The 27,211-nt window shown below is 47.3% G+C and overlaps 1 protein-coding gene across 1 annotated transcript in view; it reads right to left on the reverse strand.

Moving 5' to 3' along the window:
• The window catches only part of DAW1 (dynein assembly factor with WD repeats 1), a 67,716-nt gene extending 53,700 nt beyond the window's left edge, over positions 1 to 14,016 (reverse strand). The window contains exons 1-3 of the mRNA XM_069727824.1: positions 13,950 to 14,016; positions 9,140 to 9,212; positions 3,597 to 3,741 (exon numbers count right to left, since the gene is read on the reverse strand). Coding sequence (XP_069583925.1) covers positions 3,597 to 3,741; positions 9,140 to 9,212; positions 13,950 to 13,989 — 258 coding nt within the window. The 5' untranslated portion in view covers positions 13,990 to 14,016. The remainder of the gene's footprint in view (positions 1 to 3,596; positions 3,742 to 9,139; positions 9,213 to 13,949) is intronic.
• Between the last annotated feature and the right edge of the window lie 13,195 nt (positions 14,017 to 27,211).

Here is a 27,211-nt window from a genome sequence, read left to right on the forward strand (position 1 = left end):
AGCTCGTCTAATGCTCGTCTTAAAACAGTACTTAGAACAGTTTACTGTAAGTGATATCTGTAACTTGTATGTAACCCCTTCTCATGTACAGCACCGTGGAATCAATGGTGTTATATAAATAAATAATAGAACAGGGATGCACACGCCACTCATCAGACGCTCCAGATTTATGTAGAGGCACGCACTGCTTCGTGAATCAGGAGCATCTGATTCCGGCACACCTCATCATCAAGATGGTGTTGTTCACGACAGTCTTGACAAATTGGGCCCATTGAGTTAATCTGCAGGTTAATGACGTTCTAAACCCATGCAGTCACTTCATTGACAGCCTGGCTTCCGGGAAGAAATTAATGTTATTCCTCCTGGCAACCTCGGGCTTTCAGTCATAGAGGGGGAGCCAGTGCGGCTTCAGTCACTGCTCAGTACATAGTAAACGGTGGCTGTAACTACGCCACACACTGACTGACAGCCAGCTCAGCAAAGAATCAGTGCTGGATCACCTCTATGGCTGGCGACTTAAACGGACGAGTGCAATGCGATAAAAAAAAAAAATCACATTGCACTCGGACCAATGTTACACTATGGGGCAGCTCCCAGCAGTCGATTTTTTGTCGTTCGTTTTCCTCGGTCTGAGACAATCGCAGCATGCACTCATCCGATTCTCGGCTCACTCGCACCCATAGACTTATAAGTCTGTGGGTGTGAGTGAGACAGCGCACATCACTTGGATATCATCCGAGTGATGTGCGTTATAAGCGGACCCCGGCAATGGAGGAAATGGAGAAATTAGTTTCTCCGCCTACTCCGCCGCTGTGCTCCGATCCGCTCTGTGCGAGAGGCTTGGAGCACAGACGCATTACACTCGGCTCCCACTCGCAGCAGAGCAGGAGCCGAGGGTCATTAGCTCTCGCATCCGATGCTCTCACATCGGATGCAATACGCCAGTGTGACGCCGGCCAATGACTGAAAGCCGCAGGCTGCTGAGTGCAATAAGGTTAATTTCCTCCCAGACGTCGGCTTCTCAATACGGTGGCAACAAGGCTTTAGAACGCTATTAACCTCCAGATTAACCCCATATGTGCAGGTTAATAGCTTTTCGGGACATAACAGGTTCCTTTTAGTATACAGTAGTTTTGAGAGGACAAATTCCTTGAAACTGACCAAGAAATAAGAAAATAGATGTTTTATTCCAACAGCATTACAGTGGCCATTTCACGTAATACAACGCCTTAATAATAGTAATAATAATCTTTATTTTTATATAGCGCTAACATATTCCGCAGCGCTTTACAGTTTTGCACACATTATCATCACTGTCCCCGATGGGGCTCACAATCTAAATTCCCTATCAGTATGTCTTTGGAATGTGGGAGGAAACCGGAGAACCCAGAGGAAACCCACGCAAACACGGAGAGAACATACAAACTCTTTGCAGATGTTGTCCTGGGTGGACTCAGGACTCCAGCTCTGCAAGGCTGCTACGATAACCACTGCGCCACCGTGCTGCCCTGTCAGGGAATCATCATTATGACAAACCTCACCAACTTAAATAGTACAAACTTAATTAAAACACTAATAAAAAAACACTGAACAATGTACAAAAATAATTTTGTCTGTCACTTCCGTCTGTCTGTCTGTCCTCTGTCACGGTTATTCGTTCGCTGATTGGTCTCGGCAGCTGCCTGTCATGGCTGCCGCGACCAATCAGCGACGGCCACAGTCCGATTAGTCCCTCCCCTACTCCCCTGCACTCACTGCCCGGCGCCCGCTCCATAATCCCCTCCACTCACCGCTCACACAGGGTTAATGGCAACGGTAACGGCCCGCGGTGTAACGCACTCCGTTACCGCTGCTATTAACCCTGTGTGTCCCCAACTATTAACTATTGATGCTGCCTACGCAGCATCAATAGTAAAAATATGTCATGTTAAAAATAATAAAAAAAACCAAAAATCTGCTATACTCACCCTCCGCCGCCTTTCTCGCTCCTCGCCACGCTCCCGGGACCGCTCCATTGCAAGCGGCAGCTTCCGGTCCCGTCCCAGGGCTGGTGTGCAACAAGGACCTGCCGTGACATCACGGTCATGTGACTGCGGCGTCATCATAGGTCCTGCTCACACCAGCCCTTGGACCGCAAGCTGCCGCTTGCAATGGAGCGGTCCCAGGAGCGTGGCGAAGAGCAGGAAAGGCGGCGGATGGTGAGTATAGCAGGACTTCAACGGGCTATAGGTGAGTATATGTTTATTTATTTTTTTAAGTCTCTATACTACGTGGCTCTGTGCTGGGCAATATACTATGTGGCTCTGTGCTGGGCAATATACTACGTGGCTCTGCTATATACTACGTGGCTGGGCAATATGCTACGTGACTGGGCAATATACTACGTCGCTGGCCAATATACTACGTGGCTGGGCAATATACTACGTGGCTGGGCAATATACTACGTGGCTGGGCAATATACTACGTGGCTGGGCAATATACTACGTGGCTGGGCAATATACTACGTGGCTGGGCAATATACTACGTGGCTGGGCAATATACTACGTGGCTGGGCAATATACTACGTGGCTGGGCAATATACTATGTGGACATGCATATTCTAGAATACCCGATGCGTTAGAATCGGGCCGCCATCTAGTATTACAATATATATCCAAAAAATACCCAAGCAGAGTTTGTCAAAACTCCATGCCATATTTGTTATTATTTGACAATATACATAATAATTAATCAAGAAATGTGTATGATTGTTGAGATCATTACGACCAAGCGGTCCTAATGCCCCTAGCTCCCCCGAATCTTGGACTATTATTATACGGAGGAGACAATTCACCAGCTCCAAGAGAGTTCAGTTTTGTAAAGCCAAGTGTGGCTCCTATTTTTAAGTACTGGAGTCTGCTGAGAAGTATCCTAAGGAGAGGGATGAAACGGGGAGGGGGGGGGGGGGGGGTTTCTAAACATTTTTCAGAAAAATTATTTGTTGAACTTCCTAAACAAAACAAATAGGTATTTGACACCCAAAATCTACAAGTCCCTGGATCGTCCAACAGGTCCGTCTTGGCATGAAGCTTCTGCTTCCAAACTAAAAGGCATAAAAACTAGAGCTGAGCATAAATATTCACAGAACCCAGGTCCAACATCCATGTCGATATTCTGTGGCAGCTGGACCAAGGCATTACCAACTTGCTGCACCAGCACTGGGCACCTCCTGTGATTCCTAGGCCCATAACATCATGAGGTCACATGAGGCCTAGTGTCTAGACCTCACTAGCGACTAGACGTAATTTGTCATCATGACATCCCGGTGGCCCAGTGATCATAAGAAGTGCCAAAGATACCAGCAGTCAAGTACTGGCTGAGGTAACTTGTACCTCCGAGGTCTGGCAATTATGGAGAACCGACACGGACAAGGCAAATCTTTGTGCTGAACTGTAATGCCAGCCTATAGCAGGTAATCAGACGTCAAAATGATCAAAGACACTAAGTGTAAATTTAGCAGCTGCTAGCCATACAGCATGGGCCAAATATGTGCTCCCAAAGACATGTGAATAAGAGCCTAAGAGTAAATCACGGGTGATCCAGCTCCCGGCACTGACCTTGAATAGATAGAACTTGTGGTGGTCCTGCTGTCCTATCTTCTCTTGGAGCCTTAGGATGAGGTGCTTCACTTGCTCGGTGCGGGAGGCAGTAATAAGAGGTTCGGCTTTTCTTATGTCTTCTACAAGTAGGTCCACATCAGTCCTACAAAAGAGAACCACTTGGTGATATCTGTTTGTGTATTTCTATATAGAGGTCTTCATTAATTAGCACCATGTAATGGATAGAGTAGAATTGTTAGATCATTGACTCATTCGTCGGACTCATTGACCTACATGGCCGAATGAGAGCAAATAATTGGATCCAACTTGGGAATGCTGCAATTTTGTTCCTCGAACAGACTCTGCCTGAGAAAAAAAATGGAACATATGCACGGCTCATAGAATAACACTGGTCCGAGTGCAATGCGATAATAAGGTCATGTGCAGGAGCCCTTACAATATACATGATATCTGCAGAGCCCGGACGCCTTATACGTCTTGTAATGCCTGTAATGTCTCTGTTGTGAGATAGCACTTACTGTTTATGTGGGGGACACTCGCTCAGCAACGGGATAAACGTAGACAGGCATGGCTTTTCCACATAAACAGTCTATTTTAGTTTATTCAAACATCATAAACCTCTGTAGGCCATGTTACACATCACAGACCTCACTCATAGTCCATAGCACTTCATATTACACGGCTCTAACTCGCAGTCACTAAACACGCCGGACCTCTTTGCCCAGTTACCGCAGGTGACCACACGACGAACAGTTCATTAATGTCCATGAAACACAACAGGCACCAACACACGACATTAGGTTGCAGACTCTAAACATGCTGAACCTTACTGCGTCCAGTTACCATGGGTGACCGCACGGTTCATTAACTGACCCCCTGTCAGTGCTCACAGTTCCCCAACTCTGGGTTACCTTCCTGGAGCTCCTGCTCCACACACTAACTCCTCGTTAGTCTTCACTCCTTGGGAAACTGCCTTACTGGGATCATCGTCTCGGACGATGCCTTGCTCACCAGGCCACCCAACAGTCCAGACCCACAGGAGGAACGGTAGCTTCCCCAACGCAGTGCCTTCACAGACTCTGCAGGACCATGGCCTCACCATGTGCTTTTCAGGACTCCTGTAATACTCCCAGGACCATCCAATACAGAGGCCATCCAGGTCCACGGCCTCTCCGTGTGCTATACAGGGATCTGGTCCTACTCCCAGGACCTCCCAACACACAGGCCTTCCAGGTCCACAGGCTCTCAGTGTGCTATTCAGGACATCCATCCACTCATAGGACCGTCCAAAACACAAGCCTTCTAGGACCTGACACACCGACCATTCAAGTCCATACATTCTGACCATGTGTCCAGACCTCAGTCACATTATATCACAGTAGCCACTCCCATAGGTGGCAGGTGTGTGGTTAGTCAGACCTGCCCAGCTCTCCGACTAACCCTGTAAGCCTCCGTAATAAACTACACACACTCGTGGGACTACAAGTCCCAGAACAACATTACTGGCTTACAGAGCAGAGAATCTCCTCTGCGACACATACCAGCCATTCACAATAATGCCGGTCACCATCTCATTTTCACCATTACACCTCCATGCGTATCCTGAGGATCACATGCAGCGCGGCCTAGCTGTAAGAGGGGTCACTGCATTACACTGTGCATCGCTGTCATGTATTTTCATTACATGATCTCATTAAACATCTTTAACCCTTTGCCTTCGAAGCCAATTTTCGTCTTTATGCTTGCATTTCCCCTCCCTTTCTTCCAAGAGCCATAACGGGTTTATTTTTCCGTTAACATTAACATTAATATTATGGCTTGTGTTTTGCGGGACGAGTTATAGTTTTGAATGACACCATTCATTTTACCGTAAAATATACTGGAAAGTGAAAAAAATATATCCAAGTTGGATGAAATACAGTAATTAAAAAAATGCAATTGTGCCTTGGTCTTTGAGTTTTGCTTTTACAGCATTCATTCTTTGGTAAAAATTACCTGAAAACCTGATTATTCAGGTCAAACTTGGATAAATTTTACTTTTCTTATTTAAAGGGAAGGTGCCGTGATTTTAATTTTTGTATTAATAATTATTGATTATACAATCAATTATTTTTAATACAAAATTAAATTAACTACTTTAATAGTTTTTTATTTATTGACATTTGTGTGTGCCACTGGGGGCTGCCATTTTGACTAGTGGGGGTGTGTGTGTCTGGGAAGGACACTTGCACTCCTCACTTACGGCAGCCATGGACATAGGAGCCAACAGTCGGACCCCGACCGCATCTCTTACATTGAGGCCGCTTCTCCTGCCTCTCAGCTGTGACCTGGACACGCACACTGGGCTGCTACGTCACAGCTGTGAGAGGAGATCGCGGCCATTTTGTTTGCTGTGGGCTGCGAGGACAGAAGATGTTGAGGAGAAGCTGCTGGGAGCGAGGGTTTGGGGTAAGTATCTGCAGCACTAGCAGTGATCACAGCCTGTACTTATTACAGTACAGGCTGCCATCACTGCCGACCTGCCCTGTGTTGCTGAAAGCTTCCTCCCTCAGTCCAGGGGCAGGAAATCCCCCAGCAGCAGCAGTGTGTCTCCCTGTACATGGAGCGTTATGTGTGCAGCACTGATCTGTGGCAACACTTCATCACCCCACACAGTGACTGTCCCTGTAGATTGCAGCCTGGCGTCTGAAGCCCCATGATTCTCTGCAGCAGGGGATCCCTCCTGGTTACAAGGGGCGGCACCCAGGCTGGCCTGTAATGGTTAACCCTTCTCTGCCTGCAGCTGTGCATGGTGCAGGGGGATCAGTGTGCAGGCAGGCAGCAGCCTGGGGGCTTCACCTATGGATCAGGTGGGAGGTCTGCACAGTGTAAAGAGGTGGGCGATGGTTGGCACAGTAATAGTGTTCTAACATTTGGGCTATGGTTGGCACAAGGAAGCAGACCCAGGGGGTGATGACACTCAGCAAGCTCTAGCTGCTGTGTCACTACAAGTCCCAGCATGCCAGGACTGAGCTCCTAAGTGTTGTAGTCCTGCAGCTCCTCAGGTCTCCTGCCTGATCGTCCTACTATACAGTGCAGAGCAGAGGGCAAGTGGTCTGAGACTAGTGATCCAGGGAGCAGAAGAGGAAAGACTGAGACTGAGCCCTGACACCCACCCTAAGCTCACTGACCCACCCCATGCCCCCTGATACCCATCTCCTGCTCCCTGAAACCCACCTCAATCTCACCGACACCCCAAGCCTGCTGTCTTTCAGGACAAGCTGTGAGGATCGTCACCAGGGGCGTACATACAAATCATAGGGCGACATAGCATAAGGTCTAATTGCCCCCCCCCCAAAAAAAAAAAAAAAATAAATAAATAATTGTGGGGGTCACAGAAGGGCATAGCTCACAACTTTCCTGCCTTTACATAATAAATATACCGCCATATATATTTATTACATAATACTGCCATATAGGTCATACATAATGCCGCCAGATATATCTATTACATAATACTGTAATATGGACGGAACGTAATGTTGCCATATATATATTTTTTGCATACTGCTGCCATATAGATCAAACATGATGCCACCATATAATGTATATTTTTTACATAATGCTGCCATATAGACCACACTTGATGCCGCTAATTATTATGTGTGACCTGTATGATGGCATTATGTGTGATCTATATGACAGTATTATATGTAATATGTATGGTTGTATTATGTTTGATCAGTATGGTGCAATAATATAAGAACTATATGACGGGATTATATGAGAACTGTATTGTGGGATTATGTGTGATCTATCTATGTGGCAGTATTATGTGAGAATTATATGGTGGTTTTATGTGTGATCTACATGGCGGTATTATGTGTGATCTGTATGTCAGTATTATATTCAGAAAGCGGACCCATTCTAGGGTGGTTCTGGCTGAGCACCTGCACGCGGGTCTGGGGTAATAGAGGGGACAGCGTGACCTCCAGTTAGGTGTAATCAGGGGAAGGCTGGTGAGGCAGCTGAAGAGAGGGGTCTCATTTTTATTGTTACTATATGGCTACATTTCCTTCCCAGCGTCACCCCGATTGTGCCTGTCGCCTTGCTTTCACACATCGCCAGGACAGGATCTGAGGAGGGGAATGGGGTCTGCATGCAAAGTCTGGATCAGAACAGGCCATCAATCCTCAGAAATGTTTCCTGGATTTCTGTGGAGCAGACGGTCCATCCAGGTGTGTATAAGACAGCGCTCTATGTATAATCCCTGGCTGCTCCGCGCACCAAACAGGGGGCCCCTATAGACCAGCACACTGCTCTCCTGAAATACTCTGTGCTGCTGTCACCCTGCTCCCTCCACCACATATCTCCCAGAATCCTTGCTGCCTGCCATGGTGACTGTCTACTTGTCAGTATAAGGCTGCTTTCACATTAGCGTCGGTACGGGCCTTTCACAGTGCGTCGTACCGACGTATGCTGTGAAAGAAATGCCCGACGTGGGCAGCGGAAGCAGTCTTGCGACGCTTCCGTTGCCCCATTGTAAGGTCTGGGCATGAGGGGGCGGAGTTTCGGCCGTGCATGCGCGGTCGAAAATGGTGGACTCGACGCACAAACGTTACATGCGTCGGTAATGTTAGTCTATGGGGAAAAACGCATCCTGCAGACAACTTTGCAGGATGCGTTTTTTCTCCTGAATGACGCATTGCACCGTACAGCCAAAATCGCTAGTGTGAAAGTAGCCTAAGGTTTGCCGTCCACGCTCAGTATTTGGTCAGTATTTTACCTCAGTATTTGTAAGCCAAAACCAGGAGTGGGTGATAAATACAGAAGTGGTGCATATGTTTCTATTATACTTTTCCTCTATTTGTTCCACTCCTGGTTTTGGCTTACAAATACTGAGGTAAAATACTGACCAAATACTGATAGTGTGACGGCAGCCATACTCTGCAGTCACCAACAAAATGGCTGCTCACTGGGTCCCTGAATCTCATCCTCTCTAATCCCTTAGCAAACACCCAGAAGGGGAGGAGACATCACACAGGTCAGCAGACTCCGCCCATAATTACTGCAGTGCTGTAATGTGAGCTATTTGTACACTAGGTTTTTCTGAAATTTCAGCAGCTGCTCCCCCTAGTGTTGAAAAGTGGAAATTCCAAAACTTTTCAAATTATTTTTCATATTTTACTAAATTATAAACAAATGATAATATTTTTTAAGAAAATGTAATCATTAATTCTTTACATTTTTACAATTTCTGAAAAAATTTTTTTTTTTATGGCACCTTCCCTTTAAGTGCTGAAAAAAATTCAAAGGCTTAATTAAAAAATAAAAGGGGATTTTATCTCTATCCATTTTCTGAGACCCCTAACGTTTTGAAGTGGAGCCCTCTCCACATGTGGACACCTCAGCAATGACATAACTATATGTCCTTTTGTGCCTAGTGGTTAATGGCTGGATTTAATAACTTTTTTTGCATCTTATTCCTTGAATATGATATTAATTCAGCCCCTACTAATAAAACGAGGGTCTGTCTGACATACATAGATCAGAGAACTTACGTGGGGGAGAGGTCCAGTAAATCTATAGACTTGGTTTTCAGCTCCCCGCCTTTTTCATACTCCAGGATAATCCCTATGGGAAGAAAATATAACAACGTAATGCAATAACTGAGGGGAAATCTGCTACTTATCTCTTAGCTCACTGCCCCATATTATACGGTACAATCATTTACTTATTCTATCAGTATCATGATGAATAACGGCACCATCGAAAAAGTGTGAGTCACCGAGCAGAACAGGAGGACCCGATGGTCCATGTGGCAGATTCCTTTCTGTGCACAGGTGACCATCTTGCACAATTTAATTGGAACACTGGGGTCTTCATTACCTTTCTTCTCCAACTGGCAACATGAAAGCCCCCAAACCCCTGAACAATGTCGGCTCAAATATCCAGATGTTGTGATGTGAGGCCGCCATCATCATGTCACGTGTAGCCGTCTATGCTGATAGTTATTAGATGTCACCATGTGAGGCCGCCATCATCATGTCACGTGTAGCCATCTATGCTGACAGTCATTAGAGGTCTCCATGTGAGGCCGCCATCATCATGTCATGTGTAGCCGTCTATGCTGAGTCATTAGAGGTCTCCATGTGAGGCCGCCATCATCATGTCACGTGTAGCCATCTATGCTGACAGTCATTAGAGGTCTCCATTTGAGGCCGCCATCATCATGTCACATGTAGCCGTCTATGCTGACAGTCATTAGAGGTCTCCATGTGAGGCCGCCATCATCATGTCATGTGTAGCGATCTATGCTGACAGTCATTAGAGGTCTCCATGTGAGGCCGCCATCATCATGTCACGTGTAGCCGTCTATGCTGACAGTCATTAGAGGTCTCCATGTGAGGCCGCTATCATCATGTCACGTGTAGCCATCTATGCTGACAGTCATTAGAGGTCTCCATTTGAGGCAGCCATCATCATGTCACATGTAGCCGTCTATGCTGACAGTCATTAGAGGTCTCCATGTGAGGCCGCCATCATCATGTCATGTGTAGCGATCTATGCTGACAGTCATTAGAGGTCTCCATGTGAGGCCGCCATCATCATGTCATGTGTAGCCATCTATGCTGACAGTCATTAGAGGTCTCCATGTGAGGCCGCCATCATCATGTCACATGTAGCCGTCTATGCTGACAGTCATTAGAGGTCTCCATGTGAGGCCGCCATCATCATGTCATGTGTAGCCATCTATGCTGTCAGTCATTAGATGTCACCATGTGAGGCCGCCATCATCATGTCACGTGTAGCCATCTATGCTGACAGTCATTAGAGGTCTCCATGTGAGGCCGCCATCATCATGTCACGTGTAGCCATCTATGCTGACAGTCATTAGAGGTCTCCATGTGAGGCCGCCATCATCATGTCATGTGTAGCCATCTATGCTGACAGTCATTAGAGGTCTCCATGTGAGGCCGCCATCATCATGTCATGTGTAGCCGTCTATGCTGACAGTCATTAGAGGTCTCCATGTGAGGCCGCCATCATCATGTCACGTGTAGCCATCTATGCTGACAGTCATTAGAGGTCTCCATTTGAGGCAGCCATCATCATGTCACATGTAGCCGTCTATGCTGACAGTCATTAGAGGTCTCCATGTGAGGCCGCCATCATCATGTCACGTGTAGCGATCTATGCTGACAGTCATTAGAGGTCTCCATGTGAGGCCGCCATCATCATGTCACGTGTAGCCATCTATGCTGACAGTCATTAGAGGTCTCCATGTGAGGCCGCCATCATCATGTCACGTGTAGCGATCTATGCTGACAGTCATTAGAGGTCTCCATGTGAGGCCGCCATCATCATGTCACGTGTAGCCATCTATGCTGACAGTCATTAGAGGTCTCCATGTGAGGCCGCCATCATCATGTCACGTGTAGCCGTCTATGCTGACAGTCATTAGAGGTCACCATGTGAGGCCGCCATCATCATGTCACGTGTAGCCATCTATGCTGACAGTCATTAGAGGTCTCCATGTGAGGCCGCCATCATCATGTCATGTGTAGCCGGCCGCGCTGACAGTCATTAGAGGTCTCCATGTGAGGCCGCCATCATCATGTCACGTGTAGCCGGCCGCGCTGACAGTCATTAGAGGTCTCCATGTGAGGCCGCCATCATCATGTCACGTGTAGCCGTCTATGCTGACAGTCATTAGAGGTCACCATGTGAGGCTGCCATCATCATGTCATGTGTAGCCGGCAGCGCTGATAGTCATTAGATGTCACCATGTGTAGCCGGCAGCGCTGATAGTCATTAGATGTCACCATGTGAGGCTGCCATCATCATGTTATGTGTAGCCGGCCGCGCTGACAGTCATTAGATGTCGCCATGTGAGGCCGCCATCATCATGTCACGTGTAGCCGTCTATGCTGACAGTCATTAGAGGTCACCATGTGAGGCCGCCATCATCATGTCACGTGTAGCCATCTATGCTGACAGTCATTAGAGGTCACCATGTGAGGCCGCCATCATCATGTCATGTGTAGCCGGCAGCGCTGATAGTCATTAGATGTCACCATGTGAGGCCGCCATCATCATGTTATGTGTAGCCGGCCGCGCTGACAGTCATTAGATGTCGCCATGTGAGGCCGCCATCATCATGTCACGTGTAGCCGTCTATGCTGACAGTCATTAGAGGTCTTCATGTGAGGCCGCCATCATCATATCACGTGTAGCCATCTATGCTGACAGTCATTAGAGGTCACCATGTGAGGCCGCCATCATCATGTCATGTGTAGCCGGCAGCACTGATTGTCATTAGATGTCACCATGTGAGGCCGCCATCATCATGTCACATGTAGCCATCTATGCTGACAGTCATTAGAGGTCACCATGTCAGGCCGCCATCATCATGTCATGTGTAGCCGGCAGCGCTGACAGTCATTAGATGTCGCCATGTGAGGCCGCCATCATCATGTCACGTGTAGCCGTCTATGCTGACAGTCATTAGAGGTCACCATGTGAGGCCGCCATCATCATATCACGTGTAGCCATCTATGCTGACAGTCATTAGAGGTCACCATGTGAGGCCGCCATCATCATGTCATGTGTAGCCGGCCGCGCTGACAGTCATTAGAGGTCTCCATGTGAGGCCGCCATCATCATGTCACGTGTAGCCGTCTATGCTGACAGTCATTAGAGGTCACCATGTGAGGCCGCCATCATCATGTCATGTGTAGCCGGCAGCGCTGATAGTCATTAGATGTCACCATGTGAGGCCGCCATCATCATGTTATGTGTAGCCGGCCGCGCTGACAGTCATTAGATGTCGCCATGTGAGGCCGCCATCATCATGTTATGTGTAGCCGGCCGCGCTGACAGTCATTAGATGTCGCCATGTGAGGCCACCATCATCATGTCATGTGTAGCCGGCAGCGCTGACAGTCATTAGAGGTCTCCATGTGAGGCCGCCATAATCATGTTACGTGTAGCCGTCTATGCTGACAGTCATTAGAGGTCACCATGTGAGGCCGCCATCATCATGTTATGTGTAGCCGGCCGCGCTGACAGTCATTAGATGTCGCCATCATCATGTCACGTGTAGCCGTCTATGCTGACAGTCATTAGAGGTCACCATGTGAGGCCGCCATCATCATGTCATGTGTAGCCATCTATGCTGTCAGTCATTAGATGTCACCATGTGAGGCCGCCATCATCATGTTATGTGTAGCCGGCCGCGCTGACAGTCATTAGATGTCGCCATGTGAGGCCGCCATCATCATGTCACGTGTAGCCGTCTATGCTGACAGTCATTAGATGTCGCCATGTGAGGCCGCCATCATCATTTTATGTGTAGCCGGCCGCGCTGACAGTCATTAGATGTCGCCATGTGAGGCCACCATCATCATGTCATGTGTAGCCGGCCGCGCTGACAGTCATTAGATGTCGCCATGTGAGGCCGCCATCATCATTTTATGTGTAGCCGGCCGCGCTGACAGTCATTAGATGTCGCCATGTGAGGCCGCCATCTCCATGTCACGTGTAGCCGGCCGCGCTGACAGTCATTAGATGTCGCCATGTGAGGCCGCCATCATCATTTTATGTGTAACCGGCCGCGCTGACAGTCATTAGATGTCGCCATGTGAGGCCGCCATCATCATTTTATGTGTAGCCGGCCGCGCTGACAGTCATTAGATGTCGCCATGTGAGGCCGCCATCATCATTTTATGTGTAGCCGGCCGCGCTGACAGTCATTAGATGTCGCCATGTGAGGCCGCCATCATCATTTTATGTGTAGCCGGCCGCGCTGACAGTCATTAGATGTCGCCATGTGAGGCCGCCATCATCATTTTATGTGTAGCCGGCCGCGCTGACAGTCATTAGATGTCGCCATGTGAGGCCGCCATCATCATTTTATGTGTAGCCGGCCGCGCTGACAGTCATTAGATGTCGCCATGTGAGGCCGCCATCATCATGTCATGTGTAGCCGGCCGCGCTGACAGTCATTAGATGTCGCCATGTGAGGCCGCCATCTCCATGTCACGTGTAGCCGGAGCCCCTTATCAGAGACCACTGCACACAGGTTGGGGGTCTGCACTGCCCTAATAATGGGTGCAGGATCTGCCCCCTGAGCAGTTGGCCGTCAGCACCGGGTACAAGGCAGTGTCCCCACACACACTATACAGGACTAGTCATTTCATAGTCATCCATGTAGCCAGTCTCTGCCGCGCACGCTGTGACTTGTAGTACTGCTATAAGTGCGCTGTATCTGTGTGACTGCCGTACTCCAGATTAATACATCTGATTGTGACCACACCACGGTGTACTTCCCCTCTATCACTCTTCCCCGCGGTCTGCACTCGTTCTCACCTGGCGGATAATACCGGAGAAGGAACCGCTTCAGCTTCATCCTTCGTCTTGTCCGCACGGCGCCGTAGTAACCATGGAGACTAACAACATTGCGACTGCGCAAGCGTACAGAGCGCGTGTAGGGGTGGGGCTATGACAGGAAATAGCTGGGTGACGTTGGTGTGGTAACCATGGTGCCGGGTGAAGGCGCCATTCGTGGCGGGAAAGTACACGCAGCAGAACTTCAGTGATTGATTGGAGGCAGTGCGCCCGTCATCTCCTGTCAGACAGAAAGACAAGCGCATGTAGCGACCGTGTCGCATGCGCCTGAGTGCGAGTCCTACATGCATTGTATAGCCATACCTCCCAACTTTTGAGGAAGGGAAAGAGGCGGGACAAAGTTAGCGCAAATTTTAAGTCACACCCCTGACCACACCCATTTCACTAGTCACGCCCCAACCACACCCATTTAACACTTCTGATCTCAATGGTTCCTAAACAATAATTATAAACAAAAAAATATGGCAACACATGATGCTCCATATAGTATAATGACCGCAAATGATGCTCCATACTGTATAATGGCCACACATGATGCTCCATACTGTATAATGGCCACACATGATGCTCCATACTGTATAATGGCCACACATGATGCTCCATACTGTATAATGGCCACACAGTGCTCCATACTGTATAATGGCCACACATGATGCTCCATACTGTATAATGGCCACACATGATGCTCCATACTGTATAATGGCCACACAGTGCTCCATACTGTATAATGGCCACACATGATGCTCCATATAGTATAATGACCTCAAATGATGCTCCATACTGTATAATGGCCACACATGATGCTCCATACTGTATAATGGCCACACATGATGCTCCATACTGTATAATGGCCACACATGATGCTCCATACTGTATAATGGCCACACATGATGCTCCATACTGTATAATGGCCACACATGATGCTCCATATAGTATAATGACCTCAAATGATGCTCCATACTGTATAATGGCCACACATGATGCTCCATACTGTATAATGGCCACACATGATGCTCCATACTGTATAATGGCCACACATGATGCTCCATACTGTATAATGGCCACACATGATGCTCCATACTGTATAATGGCCCCAAATGATGCTCCATACTGTATAATGGCCACACATGATGCTCCATACTGTATAATGGCCCCAAATGATGCTGCGTACAGGGTACTGGCCCCACGTGATGCTCCATACTGTATAATGGCCACATTATGCTCCATACTGTATAATAGCCCCACATGATGCTCCATACTGTATAATGGCCACATTATGCTCCATACTGTATAATAGCCCCACATGATGCTTCGTACTGTATAATGGCCACACATGATGCTCCATACTGTATAATGGCCACATTATGCTTCATACTGTATAATGGCCACATTATGCTCCATACTGTATAATGGCCACACATAATGCTCCATACTGTATAATGGCCACATTATGCTCCATACTGTATAATGGCCACATTATGCTTCATACTGTATAATGGCCACATTATGCTCCATACTGTATAATGGCCACACATAATGCTCCATACTGTATAATGGCCACATTATGCTCCATACTGTATAATGGCTCCACATGATGCTGCGTACAGTATACTTGCCCCACGTGATGGTCCATACATTATAATGGCCCTACATGATGCTTTGTACAGTATAATGGCCCCACACAATGCTGGGTACAGTATAATGGTCACACATGGTTACCCCCACCCCCATCATTGCCTTCATCACTACACACACACACACACCTTTCACCGCGCACCCTCGCAGCAGCCGGCAGCTCCCACTCCCACAGCGCTGAATGGTGTGATCCAGCTGCGCCGCTGACTGCTCACGTCTCTGCAGCTGTGATACGCCATTGATAAACACCTCTCCGTGTCTCCTGTGCCAGTCAGTATTAGGCCGCCGTCACACATGCGAGTTTTACGGACGTAAGAGCGCAGAATCTACGTCCGTAAAACTCGCAAAAAATACGGCACAATTATTCTCTATGCCCCTGCTCCTATTTGCCGTATTTTACTGATCAGTATTATACGGCTTTCTACGGCCGTACAAAATCGCAGCATGCTGCGTTTGTCACCGTACTGCGCAAGAAATACGCCAATGAAAGTCTATGGAAGCGTGAAAAATACGGATTACACACGGACAAGCAGTGTGACTTGCGAGAAATACGCAGCGCTGTTAGAGAGAAAAGCCGGTAATTCAGTGCGGTGTACAGTAAAATCACACTGACAGCTTACAGTAGAATAGGTAGAATAAATGTGTACACATAGAATAGGTATATATATATATATATATATATATATATGTCAGTGAGACACATATATGTATATATATTAATATTTATTCCAGCGCTAGACAGCTTGAAAGCCGGTAATTCAATTACCGGCTTTTTCCTTCTCCTTCCTAAAACCCGACATGATTTGAGACATGGTTTACATACAGTAAACCATGTCTTCTCTCCATTTTTTTTGCAGATTCCACACTACTAATGTCAGTAGTGTGTATCTGCAAAATTTGGCCGTTCTAGCTCTTAAAATAAAGGGTTAAATGGCGGAAAAAATTGGCGTGGGCTCCCGCGCAATTTTCTCCGCCAGAGTAGTAAAGCCAGTGACTGAGGGCAGATATTAATAGCCTGGAGAGGGTCCACGGTTATTGGCCCCCCCCTGGCTAAAAATATCTGCCCCCAGCCACCCCAGAAAAGGCACATCTGGAAGATGCGCCTATTCTGGCACTTGGCCACTCTCTTCCCATTCCCGTGTAGCGGTGGGATATGGGGTAATGAAGGGTTAATGCCACCTTGCTATTGTAAGGTGACATTAAGCCTAATTAATAATGGAGAGGCGTCAATTATGACACCTATCCATTATTAATCCAATACTAGTAAAGGGTTAAATAAAACACAAACACATTTTTTAAAATTATTTTAATGAAATAAAAACAATGGTTGTTGCAGTATTTTATTCAACGCCCAATCCAGTCACTGAAGACCCTCGTTCTGTGAGTAAAAAAACATAATAAACCAACAATATACTTACCCTCCGCAGATCTGTAACGTCCAACGATGTAAATCCTTCTGAAGGGGTTAAAACATTTTGCAGCAAGGAGCTGTGCTAATGCAGGCTGCTCCTCGCTGCAAAACCCCAGGGAATGAGGCTAAAAATAGATCAATGATCTATATTTAGCTTCATTTGCGGTGAGGCGCCCTCTGCTGGCTGTTCATAGATCGTGGGAAATTACCTAGAAAGCTCCCAGGCTTTCTAGGTAATTTCCCACGATCTATGAACAGCCAGCAGAGGGCGCCTCACCGCAAATGAAGCTAAATATAGATCATTGATCTATTTTTAGCCTCATTCCCTGGGGTTTTGCAGCGAGGAGCAGCCTGCATTAGCACAGCTCCTTGCTGCAAAATGTTTTAACCCCTTCAGAAGGATTTACATCGTTGGACGTTACAGATCTGCGGAGGGTAAGTATATTGTTGGTTTATTATGTTTTTTTACTCACAGAACGAGGGTCTTCAGTGACTGGATTGGGCGTTGAATAAAATACTGCAACAACCATTGTTTTTATTTCATTAAAATAATTTTAAAAAATGTGTTTGTGTTTTATTTAACCCTTTACTAGTATTGGATTAATAATGGATAGGTGTCATAATTGACGCCTCTCCATTATTAATTAGGCTTAATGTCACCTTACAATAGCAAGGTGGCATTAACCCTTCATTACCCCATATCCCACCGCTACACGGGAATGGGAAGAGAGTGGCCAAGTGCCAGAATAGGCGCATCTTCCAGATGTGCCTTTTCTGGGGTGGCTGGGGGCAGATATTTTTAGCCAGGGGGGGGCCAATAACCGTGGACCCTCTCCAGGCTATTAATATCTGCCCTCAGTCACTGGCTTTACTACTCTGGCGGAGAAAATTGCGCGGGAGCCCACGCCAATTTTTTCCGCCATTTAACCCTTTATTTTAAGAGCTAGAACGGCCAAATTTTGCAGATACACACTACTGACATTAGTAGTGTGGAATCTGCAAAAAAAATGGAGAGAAGACATGGTTTACTGCATGTAAACCATGTCTCAAATCATGTCGGGTTTTAGGAAGGAGAAGGAAAAAGCCGGTAATTGAATTACCGGCTTTCAAGCTGTCTAGCGCTGGAATAAATATTAATATATATACATATATGTGTCTCACTGACATATATATATATATATATACCTATTCTATGTGTACACATTTATTCTACCTATTCTACTGTAAGCTGTCAGTGTGATTTTACTGTACACCGCACTGAATTACCGGCTTTTCTCTCTAATATATGTGTCTACTGACACACATATATATATATATATATATATATATATATATAGACAGTATATATATATTTTCTTTTCCTTTTGGGACACATGGATCACTTCTATAGCGGTATGTTGGTTTTGCTAGCCTGCGAGAAAACCACGCAGTACGGATGCCATACGGATTACATATGGAGGATGCCATGCGCAAAAAACGCTGACACACCCTGCCTACGGAGAAGCTACGGACCACTTTTTTCGGGACTTTTCAGCGTATTACGGCCGTAATATACGGACCGTATTGTTTTACGCTGTGTGTGACGCCGGCCTTAGAGCGAGGAAAAATATCTGCTCCGATCCCACTCAGCCAGCGTCTGCTCCGTACACCTCGTACACACATGGCTCCGCTCCATACACCTCGTACACACACGACTCCACTCCGTACACCTCGTACACACATGGCTCCGCTCCATACACCTCGTACACACACAACTCCACTCCGTACACCTCGTACACACACGCTTCTGCTCCGTACACCTCGTACACACATGGCTCCGCTCCGTACACCTCGTACACACACGGCTCCGCTCCGTACACCTCGTACACACACGGCTCCGCTCCGTACACCTCGTACACACACGGCTCCGCTCCGTACACCTCGTACACACACGGCTCCGCTCCGTACACCTCGTACACACACGGCTCCGCTCCGTACACCTCGTACACACACGGCTCCGCTCCGTACACCTCGTACACACACGGCTCCGCTCCGTACACCTCGTACACACACGGCTCCGCTCCGTACACCTCGTACACACGCCTCCGCTCCGTACACTTCATACACACACGGCTCCTCTCCGTACATCTCGTACACACACGGCACTACTCCGTACACCTCGTACACACACGGCTCCGCTCCATACACATTGCACACGCTGCTCCGCTCCGTATACCTTGCACACACACGGCTCCGCTCCGTACACCTCGTACACACAAGGCTCCGCTCCATACACATTGCACATGGCTCCACTCCGTATACCTTGCACACCCACAGCTCTGCTCCGCACACCTCGTACACACGTGGCTCTGCTCTGTACACCTTGTACACACGTGGCTCCGCTCCGTACACCTCATACACACACGACTCTGCTCCATACACCTTTCACACTCTGCTCCGCTCCATACACCTCGTACACACGCGGCTGTGCTCTGTACACCTCGTACACACGGCTCCGTCCACCTCTTACACACACAACTCTGCTCCATACACCTTTCACACGCTGCTCCGATCCATACACCTCGTACACACATGGCTCCGCTACATCCACACTGTAAACACCTCCTGACCTCACACATATGCTTACCCTCGTCCGGCGCCATGGCAACCAGCAGAGCCCTGTACACGGAGGTCCTCCCGATCATGTGACCCCCTGATTCCTCCCTTCCTGTGACCTCATCACAGGTCCTGTGCGCACAGAGCAGCCAATATGTGGTGTGCTGCTCTGCGGGTGCAGGGACTCAGGGAGCTGACCGGCTGATATTACACACCTCCCAACCAGTGGGGGACAACTAATGTCCCGCCGGGATCGCGGGGCTGACTGTCAAAATCAGGACAGTCCCGCTGGATCCGGGACGGTTGGGAGGTATGGGTATAGCCCACAAATCCAATGTGTTATGTTGGGGCACGACAACTTTTACTGAGACTATATGTGGTGAGGTTGGGATGAGGGCAACGTAACCCGCAATTACTGTATCTGTCCCTGGCCTAACAAGCGGCGAGTCACAGGGGAAGAAAGAGTTTATTGTTAATATTAATGTCCCAGTGTTTATACCACGACAAAATGTAAGAAATGAAAAGAAGGAATCGGAGCCCAGTGTGGTATGGAGCGTCCAGGCATAACCCCGCACTACTGAGATGTAGACATATATCTACTAGATGGTGGCCTTATTCCAACGCATCGGGTATTCTAGAATATGTATGTAGTTTATTTCTGAAGATTTCAGAATAATGCAATTTATACACAGGATTCGGCTGGCTGGGTGCGACCAATCAGCGAAGTGTGGTTCAAATCCCGCTTCAATTCGTGGCCGGACTGCGCCTGTCGCTGATTGTTTGCGGCCGGGCGCGACCAATCAGTGAAGCCAGTGCCGGCTCCAGGTTTTTTAGGTCCCTGGGCCAAAGAGTCTCAGCCCATGGGTAGCATATAACACGGCCCACAAAGTATATAGCAAAGCAACGTATGTAGCACAGCCACGTAGTATATAGCACAGCCCACGTAGTATATAGCACAGCCCACGCAGTATATAACAGCCATGTAGTATATAGCACAGCTGTGTAGTATATAACAGCCACGTAGTATGTAGCACAGCCCACGTAGTATATAGCACAGCCACGTAGTATATAGCACAGCCAGCGCAGTATATAACACAGCCACGTAGTATATAGCACAGCCACGTAGTATATTGCACAGCCACGTAGTATATAGCACAGCCCACGCAGTATATAACAGCCCACACAGTATATAACAGCCCACGTAGTATATGACAGCCCACGCAGTATATAACACAGCCCACACAGTATATAACGCAGCCCATGCAGTATATAATAGCCCACGTAGTATATAACACAACCACGTATTATATAACACGGCCCACGCAGTATATAACATCCCACCCAGTATATAACACAGCCCACGCAGTATATAACAGCCCATGAAGTATATAACCGCCCACGTAGTATATAGCACAGCCATGCAGTATATGACACAGGCCACGCAGTATATAACACAGCCCACGCAGTATATAACAGCCCACGTAGTATATAACACAGCCCATGCAGTATATAGCACAGCCCATGCAGTATATAACACAGCCCATGCAGTATATAGCACAGCCCATGCAGTATATAACACAGGCCACGCAGTATATAACAGCCCACGTAGTATATAGCAATGTGGGCACCATATCCCTGTTAAAAAAAGAATTAGAATAAAAAATAGTTATATACTCACCTTCCGGTGGCCCCTGGATCCAGCCCAGGCATTTAGCGATGCTCCTCGCGACGCTCTGTTCCCAGTAATGCCTTGTGGCAATAACCCGTGATGATGCAGTGGTCTCACGAGATCCCTACGTCATCCTGGGTCATTGCCGCAATGCATTCTTTGGACCGGAGCGTCGCGAGGAGCGGGAAAGGCTGCCGCGGATGCCAGAAGGTGAGAATATAATGATTTTTTTTTTATTATTATTTTTAACATGTTTTTACTATTGATGCTGCATAGGCAGCATCAATAGTAAAAAGTTGGTCACACTTATAAGGTTAATAGTAACATAGTTATTAAGGTTGAAGGAAGACTTTAAGTCCATCTACACTGTGTTCCAAATTATTATGCAAATAATATTTCCTCATATTTTCTGTAAATTACCTATCTGAATTGCAGTCATTGTTGTTTTCCAGTCATCTACTATTCTAGTATAATTGCAATGTTTTGGAACAAACTGCCTATGAAAACTGTATCTTTTTAAAAAAAATAAACACTCAAAATGCATGTTCCAAATTATTATGCACAGCAGAGTTTTCAACCTTTTTTTTTTTTGAACAAAAAAAATGGTCAATTGTGAAGTAACAAGCATTATCAGCTTATTACAAAATGAAATCAAACAGTTTTCAAGTGAAAACTTTATTCTAGGTGATGTTACATTTGCACATAGGACCCCCCTCGTCCATTGAATTTGTCAGTTTTTGGATGGTTTCTGCTTCAATTGTTTTGCATGTGGACAGAATACCCTCTAGGAGCGGTGGCTTAGATATGAACTGCCTCCCGCCATGATAGACACTCCTTTTGATGATGCTCCAGAGTTTCTCAATGGGGTTGAGGTCAGGAGAAGATGGTGGCCACACTATAAGTTTGTCGTCTTTTATGCCCATAGCAGCCAGAGATGCAGATGTGTTTTGTGCAGCATGAGACGGTGCGTTATCATGCATGAAAATGATCTTGCTGCGGAATGCACGGTTCTTCCTCTTGAACCATGGCAGGAAGTGTTGTTTTAGAAACTCCACATAGATTATGGAGTTCATCTTTACCCCTTCAGGGATCATAAAGGGTCCAACAATCTCTCTCCCCATGATTCCAGCCCAAAACATTACTCCACCTCCTCCTTGTTGGCGCCTTAGCCGTGTTTTCATGGGGTGTCCATCAACCAGCCAACCTCCCCTCCATCCATCTGGACCATCGAGCGTTGCACGGCACTCATCGGTGAACAAAACAGTTTGGAAGTCAGTCTTCATGTATCGTTTGGCCCACTGGAGCCATTTCTGCTTGTGTGCAGTGGATAGAGGTGGTCGACAGGATGGCTTACACACAGCTGCAAACCTCTGAAGGACCCTGCATCTTGTTGTTCTGGGGATGTTGGAGGCACCAGCAGCTTCAAAAACTTGTCTGCTGCTATGACAAGGCATTTGTGCAGCTGCTCTTTTAACCTTACGCAACTGCCTGTTGGAAAGAGTCCTCAATTTTACCTTATCAGCACGCGCACGTGTGTGCTGGGAATCAGCTACATACTTCTTGATTGTGCGATGATCACGATGAAGTGTCTTGGCAATGTTGATTGTAGTCATGCCTTGACCTAAATACTCCACAATTTGTTGCTTCTCAGCAGCCGACACATCCTTTTTCTTTCTGATTTTGGCCAAAAATGTAGGCTGCTTAATAATGTGGAACAGCCTTCTTAAGTAGTCTTGCCTTTATTTGGACACACCTGCCAAACTAATTTGCACAGGTATCTGCAATTGCTTCCAGTGATATAAAGAGCCTGACACACATCACCATCAATGAGTTTAAATGACAAACAAAAAAATTCTAACCTTATCACTCCTAAACTCTTTGTGCATAATAATTTGGAACACAGTGTAGTTCAACCCATTGCCTAACCTAACATGCCCTAACATGTTGATCCAGAGGAAGGCAAAAAAAAACATGTAGCAAAGAGTAACGGACTGCTAAAACGCTATGTGGGCGCTGACTGGAGGGGAGTATGGAGGGGGCACTGACTGGAGGGGAGTATGGAGGGGGCACTAACTGGAGGGGAGTATGGAGTGGGCACTGACTGGAGGGGAATATGGAGGGGGCACTGACTGGGGGGGGGAGTATGGAGGGGGCACTGACTGGGGGGGAGTATGGAGGGGTGTTATGACCCCAATGGCGAGGGTCTCAGAGGAACGTGGAAGTCTGCAAGATACAAAAATCCAGCTCATAGGGCAGTGGTAACTGGGTTGACCATATATCTACTCCTAACGCCAACACTAGAAGTAGCCGGGGGTCATACCTACGTTGATCCTAGATGACTCGCGCCAGCCGGAGAATCTAAATACCCCTAGTAGAGGAAAACAAAGACCTCTCTTGCCTCCAGAGAAAGGGACCCCAAAGCAGGATAGAAGCCCCCCACAAATAATAACGGTGAGGTAAGAGGAAATGACAAACACAGAAATGAACCAGGTTTAGCACAGAGAGGCCCGCTAACTAATAGCAGAATATAGAAAGGTAACTTATATGGTCAACAAAAAACCCTATCAAAAATCCACACTGGAAATTCAAGAACCCCCGAACCGTCTAACGGTCCGGGGGGAGAACACCAGCGCCCTAGAGCTTCCAGCAAAAGTCAGGATACAGATTAGGAACAAGCTGGACAAAAATACAAAACCAAAAACAAATAGCAAAAAGCAAAGTAAATGACTTAGCTGAATAACCGGACCAGGATCAGTAGACAAGAGCACAGCAGATTAGCTCTGATAACTACGTTGCCAGGCATAGAACTGAGTGTCCAGGGAGCTTATAAAGCAACGCCCCTAACTAACGACCCAGGTGCGGATAAAAGGAAAGACAGAAAAACCAGAGTCAAAAAACTAGTAACCACTAGAGGGAGCCAAAAAGCAAATTCACAACAGTACCCCCCCCTTAGTGAGGGGTCACCGAACCCTCACCACGACCACCAGGGCGATCAGGATGAGCGGCATGAAAGGCACGAACTAAATCGGCCGCATGAACATCAGAGGCGACCACCCAGGAATTATCCTCCTGACCATAGCCCTTCCACTTGACCAGGTACTGAAGTCTTCGCCTGGAGAGGCGAGAATCCAAGATCTTCTCCACCACGTACTCCAACTCGCCCTCAACCAACACCGGAGCAGGAGGCTCAGCAGAAGGAACTACAGGCACAACGTACCGCCGCAACAAGGACCTATGAAATACATTGTGAATAGCAAACGACACAGGAAGATCCAGACGAAAAGATACAGGATTAAGGATTTCCAATATCTTGTAAGGACCAATAAAACGAGGTTTAAATTTGGGAGAGGAGACCTTCATAGGAACAAAGCGGGAAGAAAGCCATACCAAATCCCCAACGCGTAGTCGGGGACCCACACCGCGGCGGCGGTTGGCAAAGCGCTGAGCCCTCTCCTGTGACAACTTCAAGTTGTCCACCACATGATTCCAGATCCGCTGCAACCTATCCACCACAGAATCCACCCCAGGACAGTCAGAAGACTCCACATGACCTGAAGAAAAGCGAGGATGGAAACCAGTGTTGCAGAAAAAAGGCGAAACCAAGGTGGCGGAACTAGCCCGATTATTAAGGGCAAACTCAGCCAACGGCAAGAATGTCACCCAATCGTCCTGATCAGCAGAGACAAAACACCTCAAATAAGCCTCCAAAGTCTGATTGGTTCGCTCCGTCTGTCCATTAGTCTGAGGATGGAAAGCAGAGGAAAACGACAAATCAATGCCCATCCTACTACAAAAGGATCGCCAGAACCTGGAAACGAACTGGGATCCTCTATCTGACACAATATTCTCAGGGATGCCGTGCAAACGAACCACGTTCTGGAAAAACACAGGAACCAGATCGGAAGAGGAAGGCAGCTTAGGCAAAGGAACCAAATGGACCATCTTGGAGAAGCGATCACATATCACCCAGATAACAGACATGCCCTGAGATAGCGGAAGATCAGAAATGAAATCCATGGAGATATGTGTCCAAGGTCTCTTCGGGACAGGCAAGGGCAAGAGCAACCCGCTGGCACGAGAACAGCAAGGCTTAGCTCTAGCACAAGTCCCACAGGACTGCACAAATGACCGCACATCCCTTGACAAAGAAGGCCACCAAAAGGACCTGGCCACCAGATCTCTGGTGCCAAAAATTCCCGGGTGACCTGCCAACACCGAGGAATGAACCTCGGAAATGACTCTGCTGGTCCACTTATCCGGAACAAACAGTCTGTCAGGTGGACAAGACTCAGGCCTATCAGCTTGAAATCTCTGCAACACACGTCGCAGATCCGGAGAAATAGCTGATAAGATAACTCCATCCTTAAGAATACCAACAGGATCAGCGACTCCAGGAGCATCAGGCACAAAGCTCCTAGAAAGAGCATCGGCCTTCACATTCTTTGAACCTGGTAAATACGAGACAACAAAATCAAAGCGGGAGAAAAACAATGACCAGCGGGCCTGTCTCGGATTAAGGCGTTTAGCAGACTCGAGATACATCAGATTTTTGTGATCAGTCAAGACCACCACACGATGCTTAGCACCCTCGAGCCAATGACGCCACTCCTCAAATGCCCACTTCATGGCCAACAACTCCCGATTGCCCACATCATAATTTCGCTCGGCAGGCGAAAACTTCCTAGAGAAAAAGGCACAAGGTTTCATAACAGAGCAACCAGGGCCTCTCTGCGACAAAACGGCCCCTGCTCCAATCTCCGAAGCATCCACCTCAACCTGAAAGGGAAGTGAGACATCGGGCTGGCACAAAACAGGCGCCGAAGTAAACCGGCGTTTCAACTCCTGGAAAGCCTCCACGGCAGCAGGAGCCCAGTTAGCTACATCGGAGCCCTTCTTGGTCATATCCGTCAAAGGTTTCACAACGCTAGAAAAATTAGCGATAAAACGACGGTAGAAGTTAGCGAAACCCAAGAACTTCTGAAGACTCTTAACTGACGAGGGCTGAGTCCAATCAAGAATAGCTCGGACCTTGACCGGGTCCATCTCCACAGCAGAAGGGGAAAAAATAAACCCCAAAAAGGGAACCTTCTGTACACCAAAGAGACACTTTGAGCCTTTGACAAACAAAGAATTTTCACGCAAAATTTTAAAGACCAACCTGACCTGCTCCACATGCGAGTCCCAATCATCAGAAAAAACCAAAATATCATCCAGATAAACGATCAAAAATTTATCCAGATACTTCCGGAAAATGTCATGCATAAAGGACTGAAAAACTGAAGGCGCATTGGAGAGCCCAAAAGGCATCACCAAGTACTCAAAATGACCTTCGGGCGTATTGAATGCGGTTTTCCATTCATCACCTTGCTTAATGCGCACAAGGTTGTACGCACCACGAAGGTCTATCTTGGTGAACCACTTGGCACCTTTAATTCGGGCAAACAAGTCAGACAACAGCGGCAGAGGATACTGAAATTTGACAGTGATCTTATTTAAAAGCCGATAATCAATACAAGGCCTCAAAGATCCGTCCTTTTTAGCCACAAAAAAGAATCCTGCACCAAGAGGGGAAGAAGACGGACGAATATGTCCTTTCTCCAAAGACTCCTTGATATACGAACGCATAGCGGTATGTTCAGGTACCGACAGATTAAAGAGTCTTCCCTTAGGAAATTTACTGCCTGGAATCAAATCTATAGCACAGTCACAGTCCCTATGAGGAGGCAATGCTTAGATAACATGTGTAGAATCACCACAGTAGTAGCACAAGCCATTCCGGCGTCTATGAATTTTCCGCTCATTTCTGGTCAGGATTCTATCACATTGCATTAAATCAGGTGTCTGTTCAGACAACACCATGAGGGAATTTGCGGTTTTTCTATCACATTGCACCGAATTAGGTGTCTGTTCAGA

Source organism: Ranitomeya imitator, chromosome 5 (genome assembly GCF_032444005.1).
Source record: "Ranitomeya imitator isolate aRanImi1 chromosome 5, aRanImi1.pri, whole genome shotgun sequence".
NCBI classification, from domain to species: domain Eukaryota; kingdom Metazoa; phylum Chordata; class Amphibia; order Anura; family Dendrobatidae; genus Ranitomeya; species Ranitomeya imitator.